The sequence below is a fragment of the Dreissena polymorpha genome, chromosome 11 (genome assembly GCF_020536995.1).
Source record: "Dreissena polymorpha isolate Duluth1 chromosome 11, UMN_Dpol_1.0, whole genome shotgun sequence".
NCBI classification, from domain to species: Eukaryota; Metazoa; Mollusca; class Bivalvia; order Myida; family Dreissenidae; genus Dreissena; species Dreissena polymorpha.
This window is the reverse complement of record NC_068365.1, coordinates 40,891,525-40,913,053: the sequence shown is the minus strand read 5'-3', so window position 1 is coordinate 40,913,053 and position 21,529 is coordinate 40,891,525. Positions and strand designations below refer to the sequence as shown.

The window sequence follows — 21,529 nt, the reverse complement described above, 5'->3', positions numbered from 1 at the left end:
ATGTCCGCCAGTCCATTCTTATTGCTAAATGACACTTGAATGTTGCTAAATGACAACTGTATATTGCTTATGGACAACTATATGCTGACATATTACATTATAATGTTGGTATATAACACATGCTTTTTGCATACTGCTATTCGTTACCAACATCTGCAACTTCAGTGCGTCGTTGTTCTGCTTTGCATCGCTTGGTGGCACATACGTGTCGCGTTCTGGAAAAACTGGACAAAATGCATGTGCGTAAAGTGTCATTCCAGATTAGCCTGTGCAGTCCGCACAGGCTAATCCGGGACGATACTTTCCGCCTAAACTGGATTTTCGCTAAGAAGAGACATCATTAAAACGAAAAATTCCATAAAAGCGAAAAATGTCGTCCCTGATTAGCCTGTGCGGACTGCACAGGCTAATCTGGGATGACAATTTACGCACAAGCATTATGCCCAGTTTTCTCAGAACACGGCACATACTCGTAGCTTCCTTGCATCTGTCATTACTTGCTAATGTAAATAACACGTTCTCGTGCGTAATAAATGAAAACGCATCCATTTCGTATCATGTTTATTGAAGTTTTTATCGCTTTATAGTTTGTACATTACAACTTAACACCATTATATGCACTAGTAATTACATTAGCACATTCAACAAGACGAAAGCAATTAGCACTAAGCATGTTGCAATGCATGACGCAACATGAAGTTAATCAAATGCGACATGACGATTTGTAAAGTATTATTCATATAATGCGTTGACCATTAAACCACTGGCTATGTTTGTCGAAAGAAATGCATGGTTAATACGTTTGTCTGTCATTACTTTCGTACGTACGTCTTTGCAGTCAGTCACAAAGCAAGTTGATTAATAACACAGCTGAGCAAATTGGAATCGTCAATGGATATTTTGTTGACTTTGCAGTTGAATGATTTCTAAGATTTATGAAAAATGAAAATGACGTGTTGACTGCATCAGCCAAGACGGTTTGCGCACTAACTGTAGAGACATATCTTAGGGCCGGGTCCAGACATGCATTTCCTATGCAGTTTGAGTTAGATGTTGGTTGACTGATTGATTGACTGATTGATTGATTGATTGATTGATTGATTGATTGATTGATTGATTGATTGATTGATTGATTGATTGATTGATTGATTGATTGATTGATTGATTGATTGATTGATTGATTGATTGATTGATTGATTGATTGATTGATTGATTGATTGATTGATTGATTGATTGATTGATTGATTGATTGATACATTGATTGATTTATTTATTGATTGATGGGTCGATTGATTGATTGATTGATCAAGATGATCATGAAACTTAAGTTAATCCTTCCAGAGGCTTGTAAAATTCGTGGTCCAGTACATTCGATCAACCTGAAACAAAAGTATCCTTCTTGTGTACTTTGTAAGCCTCATGTGGCTCACTGGCTAACAACCTGCAATCACCGCGGGTCAATCGCACGTTTGAGTATCAAGAAGACCGCAGCTGTGACTGGGAATCATGCTCTGACGTTAGTCGTTCATTCGTGAATTACTTTTCATAACAATTACACTAACAACATCCATAATATAAAACGATGAACCTAAGCGTTACCGAAACAGACAGCAGAGGACCTTTATTCACGGTCGGTAATCACGGGCGCCACCTCTTTTTTGCGATGCATTAATACATGAGCAAAAACAAAAAAAGGTGGCGCCCGTGATTACCGGCCGTGTAATTGGTACGAATAATAATATGGACATTTGTATAGATAGACTTTTATTTTCCTCCATTCATGGAGAGCATAACATATAATACAGATTATGAACAATTAAATACAATTGAGTATATACACATACAAGAGATCAAAATGAAGCAATAATAGATTATTTACAAAGATAAGTAAATAACTAGCGCGCACGCATGCGCGCACACACACCATACGTACACACATATACACATAACAAAAGAAAACAGATGAGAACAGCATTTAAACATAGCAATTTTAATATACACTAATGATATAGACATACCTAGCAGAATGCCGCACGATTAAGCGCCAATGCGCACTTTTATAACATAAAGCATATGGACATGTTTCTAATAATTGGCAGCATCATCGCTGTATCAATGTAGCAATTTGCAAATTGAGATGGCAATACCAAGGTGCAAAAAATGCTTCTGAGATGTTTCAGAGCCCAACTTTAATATGTTAACACATTGCTCAAAGGCACTGATCTGGATGAAGCGTTTAAAGTCTTCAATCCCACAACTCTCAAGTATAAGTGTCCACCATATCTCACGTTCGGCTTCAATAGCAGTACAATAACACAACTTGTGGATAATCAGGCTTCCCGTTCTGAGGTTACAAAGTTTGCAGATCTGCATGAACTGATTTAAAAATTAATAAGCCGATGCCATTCATTAGGGTTTTGGACAAAGCTTAGAGTTTCTTATTGTCCTTTGCGATTAACCATAAAGGAGAGTAATCGTTAGTTTCTATAACATGCGCCGTTACGACCCATGGGTCTCTAGGTTTTAAACGTTTTACGATGATTTGCTTCCACTGTCCTTTGGAAGGAAATGTTCCGTGTTTAACATATGAATGTAGATAGTTGGTAAGATTGTATTTTTGTAATATTTTGTACACATCAGGAATAAAGCCGAAACATTGACGGTCTATATCAAGGAATCGTATAAGTCTGTTGTTGAATAGATCTTTTGCAAGATACTGTGGATTTAATCTGCAAATTTGTCCTAGTAATTTGAGTTTTTGACATTCGAGTATGTAAACTATTGGTATAGCATTTATTGTTATTAGACAGAAATCCGTAGAAATGCATTTCTGGTGTCCTTGCATGTGTTTTAAACAGATGTTTTGCGTAATTTGCAATTTCAATAGGTCACTTGATGAGTTGTTATTCCAAAGCTCACTGCCGTAGATAGCCTTAGGTAACACTGTTGAATTGAATATCGTACTCATAGTGTTAGGGCTTAGTCTATCAGGTCCCTTACCTTTAGCGCATACGCTTATATACGTCCCTCATAGCTTCAAACATGCTTCTTGAATGCAGTTGCCTGTTGACAAGCATGAGTTACATGCAATGCCATGATGAATGTAACTGTCATTTAGAGGAATAGTTTCTGTTCCGAGGTAAAATTCCTTTTGAGCGATCAAATTCTTATTGTTATATAGCACAACCGAACATTTGTTTGTATTATATAAAAATCGCCACTTATTGGCGTAACTGGTGCAAATTCGGAGCATATTGTCAAGTCCAGCTCGTGAGTATGACACCAAAACCATATCATCGGCAACAATTGGTGCGAACATGTTTATGTCATATAGGCACACTCCATTCCCACTTTCTTCCAGCTCTGAAATGAGATCGTTGATAAATACTTGGTAGAATAACGGCGAGCTCTTTCCGCCCTGGAGGGTTACCTGGCGTACCGGAAGTGGCCCTGATAGCAGTCCCTGGTAACGCACGCGGCTTGTAACATTCTTATACATATCACGAAAAGCCACTAACGAGTTAGCGTCGATGGCTGGCATATGGGCGTCATCACCGGAAGTGAGAGAGGACAACTTGTAAAATAAGCCATCATGCCACACCCTGTCAAACGCTTGGCGTGCATCCAAAAAACACATGTACACAGGTGATGAGTGCTCCCTAGAGTAGTTTAGGCATTCCTGTAGAGACAAACTTGGCATGATGCATCCAAGTCCGTCTTGGAACCCTCCTTGTAACCTTCTTATGGAGGTCATTATATTGCCTTTACACCGGTCAAGCAAGACCATCTCGTACACTTTTAGCAAGGTCGAAGATAATGTTATGGCCCGATAGTTGCTCGGTTCATCTCGCCTATTTCGTCCACCTTTATGCAAAGTAATAATTTCGCCTTCTTTCATTCTATCGGGGATTAGTCAATTAAACAGATAGAAGTGCTGGATCAGAGATATTGCCAAAATATAAAAATTAATAAATAAGATAAGTTCATTTGAAGGACAACTAGAAGAATGATACAATTAAAACATTTAAGTATACAATATTGCACAAAAAACATCACAATGATTTATTTTAAAAGAATCTACTTTTTGTGACATTTTTAAAACAATATTTTAGCATGGTCGCAACTGTCAAATGTTTCATTATTTGGAAAATTTATAGTTTGAGATACATGTATTGTTAAATGTTTATTCAGTTTTATTTAAATGCGTATTATCGTTGACAAAATGATTTGTATATTAATTAATAGATTAGTTTTCGGAATTGCATCAATGCAACGCAAAAAACAATGAGACTTCATATTTTACACACAAAAAATGCAAGTATACCGTGCGGACACAAAATGTGTTTGACACAAATCTTCCATTAAAAATCTAGTTTGCCCTAATGATCGGACAAAACCGTTAGGTGTCGATGATAGTTAAGACGAATATCTGAATAAATCATAGCGGTTAGTTTTAATGAGTAATCTATTACTTTACTAAATTAACCACCCTCAGTTTCACAAATTCATAACGTTGTTGCGATGTCGCGACAAGGATCTATGTGGCGTCATCTGCGAACATGTAGGCCCCTATCGACCCACAATGAGCCGCAATGAATGAGAACTCTTGTGTCGTGTTCTGATAAAACTGGGCATAATGCATGTGCGTAAATTGTCATCCCATAATAGCCTGTGCAGTCCGCACAGGCTAATCAGGGTCGAAAATTTCCGCTATTATGGAATTTTTCGTTTAAATGATGCCTCTGCTTAGTGAAAATCCAGTTTAGGCGGAAAGTGTCGTCCCTGATTAGCCTGTGCGGACTGCTGTTGTAAAACAGGCTACGGAATACCAAAAATATCTTTGAACAAAATCTGCCTCAACATGCGTTTTTGAGTAGGAGTTTTGATAACATGGATGCCCTTCTACATAATATTGACATAACTACAAACATTATTAATTTGAAACAATTAGCCGACAACGACCAATTAAGCGTTATAATTCCCGGGTACGTTTCAGTATATTTTCCGTACCCGGGGTACAGGTAAGTAATACCCGAGCTCACAATGACCAATCGAGCCTCATTTAGACCCTTACCTAGGCTAATACCACAATATTTTGAATAGACTTCCATGTTAGAGCTTTTATATTTAGAATACTCTTTTGTTGTATCAACACAATTGTGTTAATGTCAACTACATTATATTTATTTCCATTTGTTATACTCCGTTGAATAAAAATGTATTGATATTTTCAGATTTCCACAAGAACCAGCTTTTCTGCTTTTGAAGCAGGAATTTTACTGGAAATGTTGCCTGCCAAATGTAGTTGGAGCAGTGGACGGGACGGTTATTCTTAACCCATTTATGCCTAGCGTCTAGAAAAAAAGGCCTAGGCAAACAGCGTAGACCCAGATGAGACGCCGCATGATGCGGCGTCTCATCAGGGTCTGCGCTGTTTGCTTAAAGGAATCTCTGTAAGAAATATTCTAAATATAGAAATAAATATACTAGACATCCCTAATTTTGGAAATAAATTGATCGAATTTTGAACGATGGGAGAGTCCACTAAGCATTAATGGGTTAATATAAAATCAGCTGAATGTGAAGAAGCATACATGTGTGTATGTGTGCAGGGAAGTGTTTATTACCATTAATGAGCGTCTATAGTTGATGCCAACATGAGATGAATGTAAATGCAGTGCTATGATTCATAACCTTAAAATTCAATTTGATAATAAAGCTGAGAAATACCATAACAGATTGAACTCATCGTAATGCTTATCATCTTTGACATCAAGTAATGATTATTGTATGTACATGCACAAATAACATTAACTACCACAAATTGACACCATGAGCACTGTGTAATCAAGCTTCTGTTTTTAATTCTTACGCAAATGCAGCTATCAGTAATATCTTGAAAAATTGACTTAAGTTACACATGAACTCTTCTTTATGGTTCATTGATGTTGTGTCAAGATGGCCTGGTGCGACACATGATGCTTTGGTGTTTAATAGCAGTGACTTAAAGATAACTGTGTTGCATTAATTCACAAAATAGATCAATTCACAGCAATATCTGAACATTTTATTTGAACTCTTAAATATACATTATGCTTGTCCTATTTTTATGAAAGTAATTGTTCCATGTATTTAAATGACACTGTGCATAAATGGCTAATACAGACATAAATAACGTGTTTTTATAGGCTATTGACAACTTTTATAAATGAACATACAGTATAACTTTATACTGACATCAAATAAACCTCAGTGGAAACAGCACAATTTTGTCGATTAAAATGTATAAAAACGGTTGAGGATTTTTTAAGAAGGAGGGCAATCTTTAAGACTCCTAGTGCTGTGTTAAAGAAAGACTTGTGATATTTTTTTAGATGGCTGCATCGCACTGGCGGATGCCTGCCTTTCAAGCCAAATAAGTGCTGTGAAACAGCAAATATTGGCATGCGCCTGCACAAACTGTGCTTGGAATTAAGCATTCAACTGATAGAGGTTGAAGTCGAGAATGGTTACAAACAACGCACCAATACAGGGAGCAGCAGTCAATAAGAAGCAGCAGCTGATCAAACTGTTTAGTTGAAAATGTCGTAAAGTGATATTTATAAAAATTTAAAATGATATATTTCCGTAATATTATATATTCTCCAAATAGGCAGAGCTAGGCTTCACACCCACATATCAGTTTTTGCTCCCTCGTGCTTTGGTTCAAGTAAACACCCAATACCGGGTTATAAGTTTGCGAAAGAAAGTGTAATTAAATTTATCCTATAGCTAAATGAATTCATAGAACATAATATGACACATACAGAAAAGATAAGGTTTATCCCACACCTATGTTTATCCCACACCTAGTCATGTGTGGAGGAAGGTCATATTACTCGGAATCAACTATAAAGTATTCATTTTTAGTAAAATCGAATCAGATTCAACAAAACAAACAATTTGATACCAAGATGTAATATATTTTAAACACAAAATGCAACACAAACAGCAAAAAACTTTTTTACAAATATTAAGCGCGCGTGCTCATGACGTCATTATTAACACGTCAAACGACAACAGTCGTATTCTTTCCCGGTAAAACTGCAGCGATTTTTTCATTATTTTTTTAAAATCGGGGACGTAGAGGTATGATGAACAGAAAAAACAGGTTACATTTTTTTTTTTTTTTTTGTAGGATAAATAGAATACTATGTAAGTGTGATTGTGTACTTAAATTTATCCCACTCGTCTCAGAAAGGCTTACAAGGCTCGACAAGCATCGCCTTGTAAACCTTTCTTCACTCGTGGGATAAATTTAAGTACACAATCACACTATCATAGTATCCTCTATATTCTTCATATTTATTCAAGCTTCAACAAAGATCATATACTGAAGGTACTTTTCCCTATTAACACCTTTTCAATTTTTTTTGTGCAAAATGACCATCGGCTCAAATGGGTATTGGAGTACTGAGTGACTTTAACAAGTAGGCTGTTAAATGTATTTTTACCTAATAATAGAGAGTGTAGAGTATATAAACATGGATATTATTGTCATACTAGAAGCTTGGTAATATACAATGACATATATTTGCTAAATGTTATAATTCATGGACTGAAAGACATTCTTGATATGATGCTTTGTTAAATAATCAAGTCTTTAGTTACCCTTCAAACTGTTATTTATGTTTAAACTGTTATTTACCTGTGCATTTTGTTTAGTAATTTTAGCAACATATTAATGATAATATTATTTACGTGTTGTTTTTTTTTATAACAATTGCAATTGCATGTGTATTCAAGGAATAAAACATTAAGAACATTCATATTTATTAAGATTTATTAATTATATTTAGAGAGTACAATATAAACATCATGTCATATCAGTAAATAAAGATTAAGATTTCAGGAAATAATTGAACGTTGAAATATTTCTATTTTCAGAGAACAACGACTAAACATTTGTTTAATTTTGTTATACATTATCTAAAGAAAAATAAGTACCTTGTAATTTGAAATCAGTCAATTACAATTTAATGAAGAGTGTTGTTAAATGCTAACAATTGACACAAATTGCAATTGTCTCTTATGGTAAGACTAGATAGCAATAGTGTTTGCTTAAAAAAAGATGTCTGCTTCGTAGGTTAATAATTGTGTTTACAACTCAACTCGACATAACAAGTAAATACATACACAATTTCAAATTTGTTCACACTATACTCAGCCATAAGTGAAAGTCTAAAAGGATTGTGTGAAATAAATACTTTAAACACTATATGTGCTTATTTTAAGCGTGAAAAGAATTGACGTATTGTTGATAATCAAGTTTGACATTGTATTAGTTTTGTAACAGTGTGTTTGACCTTTCACGTTGACTATTCCACATTAGCTGTCAACATGGTCAATACAGTGTCTTCACTGGGTCCAGTGTCTGTAAATCTCCCACTCTTAAAGTTCAGGAAATGTTTTAAGACAAGATTTCCTTAAACTTAAGGTTGTTTAGATTAAACATTTATTGAATGCAACATGAAACATGTTTGTTGTGTTGTTGAATAGCTGAAAATAGCTTGATGTTTGTAAATTGTGTGACATGTTGATCAAATTGATACATAGAAAAAAAACACGCATTCTGCGTTAATTTGTATGTTGAGCTAAACAACAAATGTTACCCAAAACAAATATAAGTATTTGGTAACAATATAAGTATTGTGCTATATTCGTAATACCGTATGATATGCAATTTTTAATATAATGTTTTTATATTTTCATCTTCTCCAAAAAAGCATTTTAGTGTCCAGTGACTACTTTGTATCTAGTGAGTACTCAGTTTCCGGTGACTACTCAGTGTCCAGTGATTACTCAGTATCCAGTGACTACCCAGTGTCCAGTGACAATTCAGTGTCCAGTGACTATTCAGTGTCCAGTGACTGTTCAGTGTCCAGTGACTAATCAGTGTCCAGTGACTACTTAGTGTCCAGTGACTTTTCAGTGTCAAGTGACTACTCAGTGTCCAGTGACTATTCAGTGTCCAGTGACTATTCAGTGTCCAATGACTTTTCAGTGTCCAGTGACTATTCAGTGTCCAGTGACTATTCAGTGTCCAGTGACTACTCAGTCTCCAGTGACTACTCAGTATCCAGTGACTACTCAGTGTCCAGTGACTATTCAATGTCCAGTGGCTTTTCAGTGTCCAGTGACTACTGAGTGTCTAGTGACTTCTTAGTGTCCAGTGACTACTCAGTATCTAGTGACTACTCAGTATCTAGTGACTACTCAGTATCAAGTGACTACTCAGTCTGCAGTGACTACTCAGTGTCCATTGACTTCTCAGTATCCAGTGACTACTCAGTATCTAGTGACTACTCAGTATCCAGTGACTACTCAGTATCTAGTGACTACTCAGTATCCAGTGACTACTCAGTATCCAGTGACTACTCAGTATCCAGTGACTACTAAATATCTAGTGACTACTCAGTATCCAGTGACTGGTCAGTATCCAGTGACTACTCAATATCTAGTGACTACTCAGTATCCAGTGACTGGCCAGTATCTAGTGACTACTCAGTATCCAGTGACTGGTTAGTATCCAGTGACTACTAAGTATCTAGTGACTACTCAGTATCTAGTGACTACTCGGTTTCCAGAGACTACTCAATATCCAGTGACTACTTAGTATACAGTGACTACTCAGTGTCCAGTGACTACACAGTATCTAGTGACTACTCAGTATCCAGTGACTGGTCAGTATCTAGTGACTACTCAGTATCTAGTGACTACTCAATATCTAGTGACTACTCAGTATCCAGTGACTGGTCAGTATCTAGTGACTACTCAGTATCCAGTGACTACTCAGTATCCAGTGACTACTCAATATCTAGTGACTACTCAGTATCCAGTTACTGGTCAGTATCCAGTGACTACTCAATATCTAGTGACTACTAAGTATTAAGTGACTACTAAATATCTAGTGACTACTCAGTATCCAGTGACTGGTCAGTATCCAGTGACTACTCAATATCTAGTGACTGCTCAGTATCCAGTGACTGGCCAGTATCTAGTTACTACTCAGTATCCAGTGACTACTCAGTATCCAGTGACTACTCAGTATCCAGTGACTACTCAGTATCCAGTGACTGGTAAGTATCCAGCGACTACTAAGTATCTAGTGACTACTCAGTATCCAGTGACTACTCAGTGTCCAGTGACTACTCAGTGTCCAGTGACTACTCAGTATATAGTGACTACTCAGTATATAGTGACTACTCAGTATCCAGTGACTGGTAAGTATCCAGCGACTACTCAGTATCAAGTGACTACTCAGTGTCCAGTGACTACTCAGTATCTAGTGACTACTCAGTATCTAGTGACTACTCAGTATCTAGTGACTACTCAGTATCCAGTGACTACTCAGTATCCAGTGACTACTCAGTATATAGTGACTACTCAATATCTATTGACTACTCAGTATACAGTGACTACTCAGTATCTAGTGACTACTCAGTATTCAGTGACTACTCAGTATCTAGTGACTACTCAGTATCTAGTGACTACTCAGTATCCAGTGACTACTCAGTGTCCAGTGACTACTCAGTTTCTAGTGACTACTCAGTATCCAGTGACTACTCAATATCTATTGACTACTCAGTATCTAGTGACTACTCAATATCTAGTGACTACTCAATATCGATTGACTGGTCAGTATCTAGTGACTACTCAGTACCCAGTGACTGGTCAGTATCTAGTGACTACTCAATATTTAGTGACTACTCAGTATCTAGTGACTACTCAGTATCCAGTGACTACTCAATATCTATTGACTACTCAGTATCTAGTGACTACTCAATATCTAGTGACTACTCAATATCGAGTGACTGGTCAGTATCTAGTGACTACTCAGTACCCAGTCACTGGTCAGTATCTAGTGACTACTCAATATTTAGTGACTACTCAGTATCTAGTGACTGGTCAGTATCTAGTGACTACTCAATATCTAGTGACTACTCAGTATCCAGTGACTGGTCAGTATCTAGTGACTACTCAGTATCTAGTGACTACTCAGTATCCAGTGACTGGTCAGTATCTAGTGACTAATCAATATCTAGTGACTACTCAGTATCCAGTGACTACTCAATATCTAGTGACTACATAGTATCCAGTGACTGGTCAGTATCTAGTGACTACTCAGTACTCAGTGACTATTCAGTATCCAGTGACTACTAAGTATCTAGTGACTACTCAGTATCTAGTGACTACTCGGTTTTCAGTGACTACTCAATATCCAGTGACTACTAAGTATACAGTGATTACTCAGTATCCAGTGACTACTTAGTATACAGTGATTACTCAGTGTCTAGTGACTACTCAGTATCCAGTGACTACTCAGTATCCAGTGACTTCTCAGTGTCCAGTGACTACTCAACGTCCAGTGACTACTCAGTGTCCAGTGACTACTCAGTGTCCAGTGACTACTCAGTGTCCTTTGACTACTCAGTGTCCTTTGACTATTCAGTGTCCAGTGGCTACTTGGCATCCAGTGACTACTCAGTATCCAGTGACTTCACAGTGTCCAGTGACTACTCAGCGTCCAGTGACTACTCAGTGTCCAGTGACTACTCAGTGTCCTTTGACTATTCAGTGCTCAGTGACTACTCAGTGTCCAGTGACTATTCAGGATCCAGTGACTACTCAGTGTCCAGTGACTACACAGTGTATAGTGACTATTCAGTGTCCAGCGTGAATTCAGTGCCCAGTGACTACTCAGTATCCAGTGACTAATCAGTACCCAGTGACTACACAGTATCCAGTGACTACACAGTGTCCAGTGACTACTAAGTATCCAGTGACTACTCAGTATCTAGTGACTACTCAGTATCCAGTGACTATTCAGTATCCAGTGACTACTCAGTATCCAGTGACTACTCAGTATCCAGTGACTGATCAGTATACAGTGACTACTCAGTATCCAGTGACTACTCAGTATCCAGTGACTACTCAGTATCCAGTGACTACTCAGTATACAGTGACTACTCAGTATCTAGTGACTACTCAGTATCTAGTGACTACTCAGTATCCAGTGACTGGTCAGTATCTAGTGACTACTCAGTATCCAGTGACTATTCAGTATCCAGTGACTACTCAGTATCCAGTTACTATTCAGTGCCCAGTAACTACTCAGTGTCCAGTGACTACACAGTGTATAGTGACTATTCAGTGTCCAGTGAGAATTCAGTGTCAAGTTACTACTCAGTATCCAGTGACTACTCAGTATCTAGTGAATATTCAGTATCTAGTGACTACTCAGTATCCAGTGACTACACACTGCCCAGTGACTACTCAGTATCCAGTGACTATTCAGTGCCCAGTGACTACTCAGTATCCAGTGACTATTCAGTATCTAGTGACTACTCAATATCTGGTGACTACTCAGTATCTAGTGACTACTCAGTGTCCAGTGACTACTCGGCATCCAGTGACTACTCAGTATCCAGTGACTGTCAGTGTCCAGTGAGTACTCAGCGTCCAGTGACTACTCAGTGTCCAGTGACTTCTCAGTGTCCATGGACTATTCAGCGTCCTGTGACTACTCAGTGTCCAGTACCTATTTAGAATCCAGACTGGGGAGTATCTAGTGACTATACAGTATCTAGTGACTGGTACAGTATCTAGTGACTACTCAGTATCCAGTGACTACTCAAAACCCAGTGACTATTCAGTATCCAGTGACTGATCAGTATCTAGTGACTACTCAGTATCCAGTGACTACTCAGTATCCAGTGACTGGTCAGTATCCAGTGACTGGTCAGTATCCATTGACTACTCAGTATCCAGTGACTACTCAGTATCCAGTGACTGGTTAGTATCCAGTGACTACTAAGTATCTAGTGACTACTCAGTATCTAGTGACTACTCGGTTTCCAGTGACTACTCAATATCCAGTGACTTCTTAGTATACAGTGATTACTCAGTGTCCAGTGACTACTCAGTATCAAGTGACTACTAAGTATCCAGTGACTACTCAGTATCTAGTGACTTCTCAGTATCTAGTGATTACTCAGTGTCCAGTGACTACTCAGTATCTAATGATTACTCAGTGTCCAGTGACTACTCAATGTCCAGTGACTACTCGGCATCCAGTGACTACTCAGTATCCAGTGACTTCACAGTTTCCAGTGACTACTCAACGTCCAGTGACTACTCAGTGTCCAGTGACTATTCAGTGTCCAGTGACTACTCAGTGTCCAGTGACTACTCAGTATACAGTGATTACTCAGTATCTAGTGACTACTCAGTATCCAGTGACTATTCAGTATCCAGTGACTACTCAGTATCCAGTGACTATTCAGTATCCAGTGACTACTCAGTATCCAGTGACTACTCAGTATCCAGTGACTACTCAGTGTCCAGTGACTACACAGTGTATAGTGACTATTCAGTGTCCAGTGAGAATTCAGTGTCAAGTTACTACTCAGTATCCAGTGACTACTCAGTATCTAGTGAATATTCAGTATCTAGTGACTACTCAGTATCCAGTGACTACACACTGCCCAGTGACTACTCAGTATCCAGTGACTATTCAGTGCCCAGTGACTACTCAGTTTCCAGTGACTGGTCAGTATCTAGTGACTACTCAATATCTAGTGACTACTCAGTATCCAGTGACTACTCAATATCTAGTGACTACTCAGTATCTAGTGACTACTCAGTGTCCAGTGACTACTCGGCATCCAGTGACTACTCAGTATCCAGTGACTGTCAGTGTCCAGTGAGTACTCAGCGTCCAGTGACTACTCAGTGTCCAGTGACTTCTCAGTGTCCATGGACTATTCAGCGTCCTGTGACTACTCAGTGTCCAGTACCTATTTAGAATCCAGACTGGGGAGTATCTAGTGACTATACAGTATCTAGTGACTGGTACAGTATCTAGTGACTACTCAGTATCCAGTGACTACTCAAAACCCAGTGACTATTCAGTATCCAGTGACTGATCAGTATCTAGTGACTACTCAGTATCCAGTGACTACTCAGTATCCAGTGAATGGTCAGTATCCAGTGACTGGTCAGTATCCAGTGACTACTAAGTATCTAGTGACTACTCAGTATCTAGTGACTACTCGGTTTCCAGTGACTACTCAATATCCAGTGACTTCTTAGTATACAGTGATTACTCAGTGTCCAGTGACTACTCAGTATCTAGTGACTACTCAGTATCCAGTGACTGGTCAGTATCTAGTGACTACTCAATATCTAGTGACTACTCAGTATCCAGTGACTACTCAATATCTAGTGACTACTCAGTATCTAGTGATTACTCAGTGTCCAGTGATTACTCAGTATCCAGTGACTACTCAGTGTCCAGTGACTAATCAGTATCCAGTGACTACACAGTATCCAGTGACTATTCAGTATCAAGTGACTACTAAGTATCCAGTGACTACTCAGTATCTAGTGATTACTCAGTGTCCAGTGACTACTCAGTATCTAATGATTACTCAGTGTCCAGTGACTACTCAATGTCCAGTGACTACTCGGCATCCAGTGACTACTCAGTATCCAGTGACTTCACAGTTTCCAGTGACTACTCAACGTCCAGTGACTACTCAGTGTCCAGTGACTATTCAGTGTCCAGTGACTACTCAGTGTCCAGTGACTACTCAGTATCCAGTGACTACTCAGTGTCCATTGACTTTTCAGCGTCCAGTGACTACTCAGTGTCCAGTGACTACTCAGTATCTAGTGACTACTCAGTATCTAGTGACTACTCAGTATCCAGTGACTGATCAGTATCCAGTGACTATTCAGAATCCAGTGACTACTCAGTATCCAGTGACTACTCAGTGTCCAGTGACTACTCAGTATCCAGTGACTACTCAGTATCTAGTGAATATTCAGTATCCAGTGACTACTCAGTGTCCAGTGACTACACAGTATCTAGTGACTGATCAGTGTCCAGTGACTATTCAGTGTCCAGTGACTATTCAGTGCTCATTGACTACTCAGTATCCAGTGACTACTCAGTGTCCAGTGACTACTCAGTGTTCAGTGACTACTCAGTATCTAGTGGCTACTTAGTGTCCAGTGAAATTTCAGTGTCCAGTGACTACTCAGTGTCCAGTGACTATACAGTGTCCAGTGACTACTCAGTATCCAGTGACTATTCAGTATCTAGTGACTATTCAGTGTCCAGTGACTACTCAGTATCTAGTGACTACTCTGTGTCCAGTGACTATTCAGTATCCAGTGACTACTCAGTATCGAATGACTACTCAGTGTCCAGTTTGTACTCAGTGTCCAGTGACTACACAGTGTCCAGTGACTACTCAGTATCGAATGACTACTCAGTGTCCAGTTTGTACTCAGTGTCCAGTGACTACACAGTGTCCAGTGACTACTCAGTATCCAGTGACTATTCAGTATCCAGTGACTACTCAGTATCCAGTGAGTACTCAGTAGCTAGTGACTATTTTGAATCTAGTGATTACTCAGTATCTAGTGACTACTCAGTATCTAGTGACTACTCAGTGTCCAGTGTCTGGTCAGTTTCTAGTGACTACTCAGTTTCTAGTTACTACTCAGTATCCAGTGATTACATAGTATCTAGTGACTACTCATTATCAAGTGACTACTCAGTGTCCATTGACTACTCAGTATCTAGTGACTACTCAGTATCTAGTGACTACTCAGTGTCCAGTGTCTGCTCAGTATCTAGTGAGTACTCAGTATCTGCCCAGCCAGCACACCACTATCGGATTGATATCGGTAGCAAAACGGTATATCGGAAAATCGGCACGATGTCTATCCGATGTTAATCCGTTTCGGAGCCCGATATATGTAACTACCAAAAAAGTAATTTTACAGGCAACGTGTTTAATGACTTATTACTTAATACATATACTCGTACCATAAAACATAAATATGGTCAATAATTAATATGCAACTTGTGCTTGTTTTTGCCGATAGCGAGCCGACAACGGCCCGTTGTGGTTGTAAATGTTTTCGTTCAAAAACGATAATTTCGTTCGGTTAAGGATATTTTCCGGCAGCCAAGTCAAATGAGGCGTTCGAACACAAACATTGCGTCTTGCGTTTTGTTGCGGAGATCTTCATTAAAGTTCAAGTTAGTATTTGTTGATTATAATATATAATTAACTTTAACTTTTTACGCACATGAAGATTTGTTCGTAAATGACGTGATGGTACATGAATACTTTGAATTATCGATTCGTTATATATATTTGCGAGGTAGTTTTTACCGCGCGTTCATACTTTGCTGTTTTTGTTACTTGTACACTCGCTTAAATTGGATGTGTATACAGTTTAAATTTATTTGTACGAATTAAGAATATGTGTGTTTCGTTGTTTCATTGAAAGATTCACCACTATTGTTGACAAGACCCAGCCCTCAACAGCCAACCCACATTTCTAGTGCCGTGGGATATCGGCAAGGTTGTCTTCTGACAGACCACACACGATAGTTCCAGGTTACGTACTATTCCTGAAGTTTTTTCTTTGGTTGTTAACATGCTGTTTGTATTACGTAAAAAGTACACTTTTATAACAACATAAAGTACTAGTCAGCAGTAGTGCAATACTTTGTGCAGATAATTTAAAAAATGTGTTATTCTGGTGACTATATGAATTAAACTGCCATAATTTTGAGGTTTTAAAAACAATCATAAAAATTAAATAGCACTGTATATATGAAAAGTTATCAATGATACTTGTCCATGAAAAAGTAAGCGAATATTATGTTTTTATAAATTAAAATTCTTGGGATATTTAAGCACATGTATTTAAATGATTATATAATTATAAACCTAAACTTGTACTTTTTCAGACGCCGTCAAGCAAGTCTTTCTGAACACAAAAAAGTACATGGAGTTTTTCATAAAACCATTGCTTCGAATGCCAGTGGCTGCCATGAGGGAGGGTGCACCAAGCTTTCGACGATGACATCAGCCATGGCCAAAGAACATTATGATGATTAGTTAACTTTCTATATGACTGTTAATTGTGTTAATAGTTACAACTAATAAGGTTTACAATTTTAATCTTACCTTATACACTTTAAATTATGAATTTTATTGTGTCATCCTCAAAATAAGACTGCCTTTGTTTCATTATATATATATATTCTTAAATATTAAGGCGTTAAGTTAATATAATCACATGAATAGAATTTAAAGTATTAAGAACAACGTTTGCCGTTATCGGGACTCGAACCATTGTATGTCATTATATTGATTAAACAGTTATTGCTGTTACCACTCGGCAATCCGGACTGCTATACAAAGTCTGCTTTTGATACTTTATTTATATAAGTGATGTGCGTGTACTGTTGTTACACAATTTAAACGAATAATCAGAAACTAGCTACTCTACAAATTTTAACGGAATTAACAGAAACAAGCTATTCCAACATATTCAATCGTTTCGAGTGCGTAACACTAGTTTCGAGTGTGTAACACTTTATAATTTTATCAATTTCAAATGATCACTATTCATAAACTAAACTTTATTTCCATCATCAGTCTATGCCATATGGTGTCATTTTGACAATCTGTGAACAATGCCCTTCGAGGCTTTCCTTTCTTTAGCCAAATTTGCATCAATATATATTAAACAATCTTGTAACTTTTGCTATTTTATGATAAATGGGTTTAAATGAAGAAAAAGTATGCAGCCAAATATAAATTTTTTAAACAAAATGTTTCAACTTGCAGTCGTTGGCTAAAATTGGTGAAAAGCAGAGTTAGCCCGGCCCATTTTGGCTGTATATTGTTCCAAATAGGTAGTTGAGATTAGATTGCGGGTGAAAAGTGCATTTTTATACTAATTATGTACATTTTGTTAAAATTAATTGTCCTTAATTCCTGTTTCATGCAATCTGTGTGTTATTCTTAGTTACATACAGTCGCCTTTTTACACATTTTATTCATTAAGTACGTTTAATAGGTTACTTTTAAACTGCTAAAAATTAATATTTTTAATTTATCAGCAGGATTGTTTTTGTTCCTTTTTGTATTTAATCCTGTTGTTGCATAAAGAAGGCACATTTTGTCAACATAGTGCTGTTTTTCAATTTCAGCCATACCTGAATATTTGTCTGACATGTAAAAAAGTTTCGATTAAGTTTATCAAAAGTATGCATTTTATCATATAGATTAAATATTGAGACAGGTAGATGGCTAGACCTGTGTCTATTCCATTAGCTCAAAGAAAGTTTATTTATTGGTTGTAAACTCGAAAATGAGTTTAATTTTATTCTTGAATGTAAATTACCGGTATATATGGAACTGAGATCATAATAATGTTTTTTTAAATATATTCAATTGTATTACAGACATAGACCAAATATGTACACATTTATCGAGCTAATTACATCAATTAATGGGCTATAAAAGTCTCTATAACACTCAAAATCAACGAAAATTTTGTAAAGTATTTCGTCAAATAAAATTAACACCTAAACAATCAGTGTTTCATATAGGTATAGCCACAATTTCAACGCAAGATGTGGTATGATTACATAGATTTTTGTAGATACAAAATGCTCGTTTTTATTTATTTGTGACCACAATTAATTCTATTTGAATTTCCTGCGAATATATCTATTCATACGACACACGAACACCACCCGATACAGCTCGAGTTAGTCTGTTCAACAGGTCTTAGGTTAACGGAGTTAGCCTGTACGGACGGGCAATGGTATTACCATCATACCATTTGGTATGGGGTTAGCCTGTAGATAACCTGGATAAAAGTTCTAGAAATAAATAGTTTATTTATAGATAACGAAGGAAAAGGGATTAGGTCACGGTATCTCGATCTCTCGATTATTTATTGAAAATAACGAAGAAAACGTCCTTTTAGGTCTCGAACTTAATAAATATGTGAAATATGGAATGCAAATATTTATTTTTTTCAAGGAATTTAGAACATTTTAAGATTGAATATAATAAATGCTAAAGTGAATCTATCTTGTTACCGCGTGGTTTATTTGTAATACCTGTGAAATGTACAATTGATTCATAATATTGAAAAACACTATGCATTTGTTGAAACATGTAGTTAAATTATATTTAAGTATGCAATAGCAAAAATAATAACAAACAAAAAGTATGAACGTAATTTTTTTTTTATTAATTATTTACCCATCTATTTATCTAATTATTAATTAATTCATTCATTTATCCTTCCATCCGTCCGTCAGTTCGTCCATCCGTTTGTTTGTTCGTTTGTGCGTTCGTGCGTTTGTTTATTGTTTGTTGGTTGGTTGGTTCGTTCGTTCTTTGGTTCGTTCATCGGATCGTTCGTTTGTTTGTTCGTTTGTTTGTTCTTTTGTTATTTCGTTCTTTTTTGGTTTGTTCTTTGGTTAATTCTTTTTTTCGTTTGTTCGTTCGTTCGTTCGTTCGTTCGATCATTCATTCGTTCGTTCGTTCATGCATTTATTCATTCATTTATGTATTTTTGTTTAAAACATTTTTGTTTTGTTTTTTGTTTTTATTTTTTAATTATTCGTTCATTCATTCATTAATCTTTCCATCCCTTCGTCCGTCCGTTTTTTTTCGTTACTTTGTGCGTTCGTGCGTTTGTTCATTGGTTCGTTCGTTTGTTCATGAGTTCGTTCGTTTGTTCTTCCATCCATCTATCCATCCATCCATTTATCCATCCATCCATCCATCGATCCAACCTTCCTTCCATCCTCCCTCCCATCCTCCCTCCCTCCCTCCCTCCCTCCCTCCCTCCCTCCCTCCCTCCATCCCTCCCTCCCTCCCTCCCTCCCTCCCTCCCTCCCTCCCTCCCTCCGTTCCTCCCTCCGTTCCTCCCTCCGTTCCTCCCTCCGTCCCTCCCTCCGTCCGTCCTTCCCTCCGTCCCTCCCTCCCACTCACATCCTCCCTCCCTCCCTCCATTCCTTACTTCCTCCCTCCCTCCCTCCCTCCCTCCCTCCCTCCCTCCTTCCCTCCCTCCCTCCCTCCCTCCGTCCCTCCGTCCCTTCCTCCCTCCCATCCAGCCAGCCAGCCAGCCAGCCAGCCAGCCATTTATTCATTATTCATTGTTTGATGTATTTAATAATTTATTTACTTATTTTGTGTTCAACCTTTTAGCTTTTTTTAGTTAATTAAATGTATTAATTTTCTTTTTAAATATATTATTGTAACAAACATACAAAATCAAATAAAATTATTAAAAAAAACGTTCTAAATTGAAATAGTGTAAATTACTAAAATTAAATAGAAATAACATCGGTGAAGTTCCATGGGTGCTTTTCACAGTATAATACACGTTTAAACTCTCACAGACGAGAAAACGTTCAAGGCACGTTATTAAATAACTTAATAATTTATGCGCAAAGTTGGTTTCTATCACAGCACATACTACATTTGAAATAAACATTCGTTGCATGACATCTAATTGGACAGAGATGCAATTATATTACTTTATAAAATATGATTTTTAGCCTCAACTTATCTGTTGACTTTTAAGTAAGATATCATCTGCCTCCATAGGATGCTTATTAGTTGTTTTATTATTTACTTAATTGTATGTGTCGTTCTCAGTTGTCTCCAGGTGTCTAGAAAATCACTTCTTTGATGTCATCTATACTCTTCAATTAACAAGTCAACGGCGCTATTTTCAGACGATTTTTTATTTCAAAATTGGATTCCATATTATTTTGGCCATGCTTTCGAAACAAACGTGTTCCAAGAATAAAACAGCGGAAGTCTACACTGTGTATTAGCAACCTGCTGTGGTGATCCCTTTCTTATCTATTTGAGCGTAAAGTTATCTGATATAGATCAGACATCGGCCGGCTATTAGTCTGACTTAAATTGGTTGTGATCCCTAAATCTAATCCATTTGAGCGTCAAGTTCATTTATATAGATTAGACATCGACCGGCTCCGTTATATATTAGTCTGACTTAAATTTTCTGTCGTAAAGTACAGGTCAGATTGTCCAATTAAGAAACGCAAGTAGTCATACATGTGTGATTAGAATGTGTGGAAAGACAACTGCGTCTAAATGAAATACTTAAATACCATATAGTTCAATTTTTGATAACAGACGTATGCTACATACATAATATGCCATATGACTGATATTAGGATGCATATAACAGTGCTTAATGTAGTTCAAGTTATATGTACGCAAACAAGTGTTTAGTTTGATTACACTTTTGCATTCATTTACTTGATACTTCCTATATGGTTTTCTTTCCCGGCAAATACTATAATTAAGTGTATAAAAGTAACAAACTCATACATGTTTATTGGAATGTGATGGCATATTACTACGTGCTAAAGTGTAAAATGTATATTACTTGCCAACGGCCTCAAGGATCCATAGGTAGGGGATTTTGGGCTGTGTCAACAATATATCCGTCTTCAACGGCTTTCGTAAAACATATTGGCACGTTTCCAAGTTAATTTGGTTTAACAGTGTACGACCCAAGGAAATGAACAGACAACTGTCTTCCTTGATCATAGATAGAGGTATATGACCTTAAATGTTATAACATAATTTATTTGTCAGGTCTGATAAAACAT

The 21,529-nt window shown here is 37.3% G+C and overlaps 1 protein-coding gene across 1 annotated transcript; it reads left to right on the top strand.

Annotated features, from left to right (window-relative positions):
- The first annotated feature begins 6,505 nt into the window (after nt 1–6,505).
- LOC127849781 (uncharacterized) lies at nt 6,506–15,788 on the top strand. Its single transcript, XM_052382531.1, has 11 exons — nt 6,506–6,570; nt 8,766–8,905; nt 9,044–9,175; nt 11,348–11,749; nt 12,140–12,475; nt 13,074–13,241; nt 13,416–13,590; nt 13,746–13,834; nt 14,476–14,697; nt 15,016–15,363; nt 15,394–15,788. The coding sequence occupies exons 1-11, from the start codon at nt 6,506–6,508 to the stop codon at nt 15,786–15,788; spliced, it is 2,472 nt and encodes an 823-aa protein (XP_052238491.1).
- Nucleotides 15,789–21,529: the final 5,741 nt, after the last annotated feature.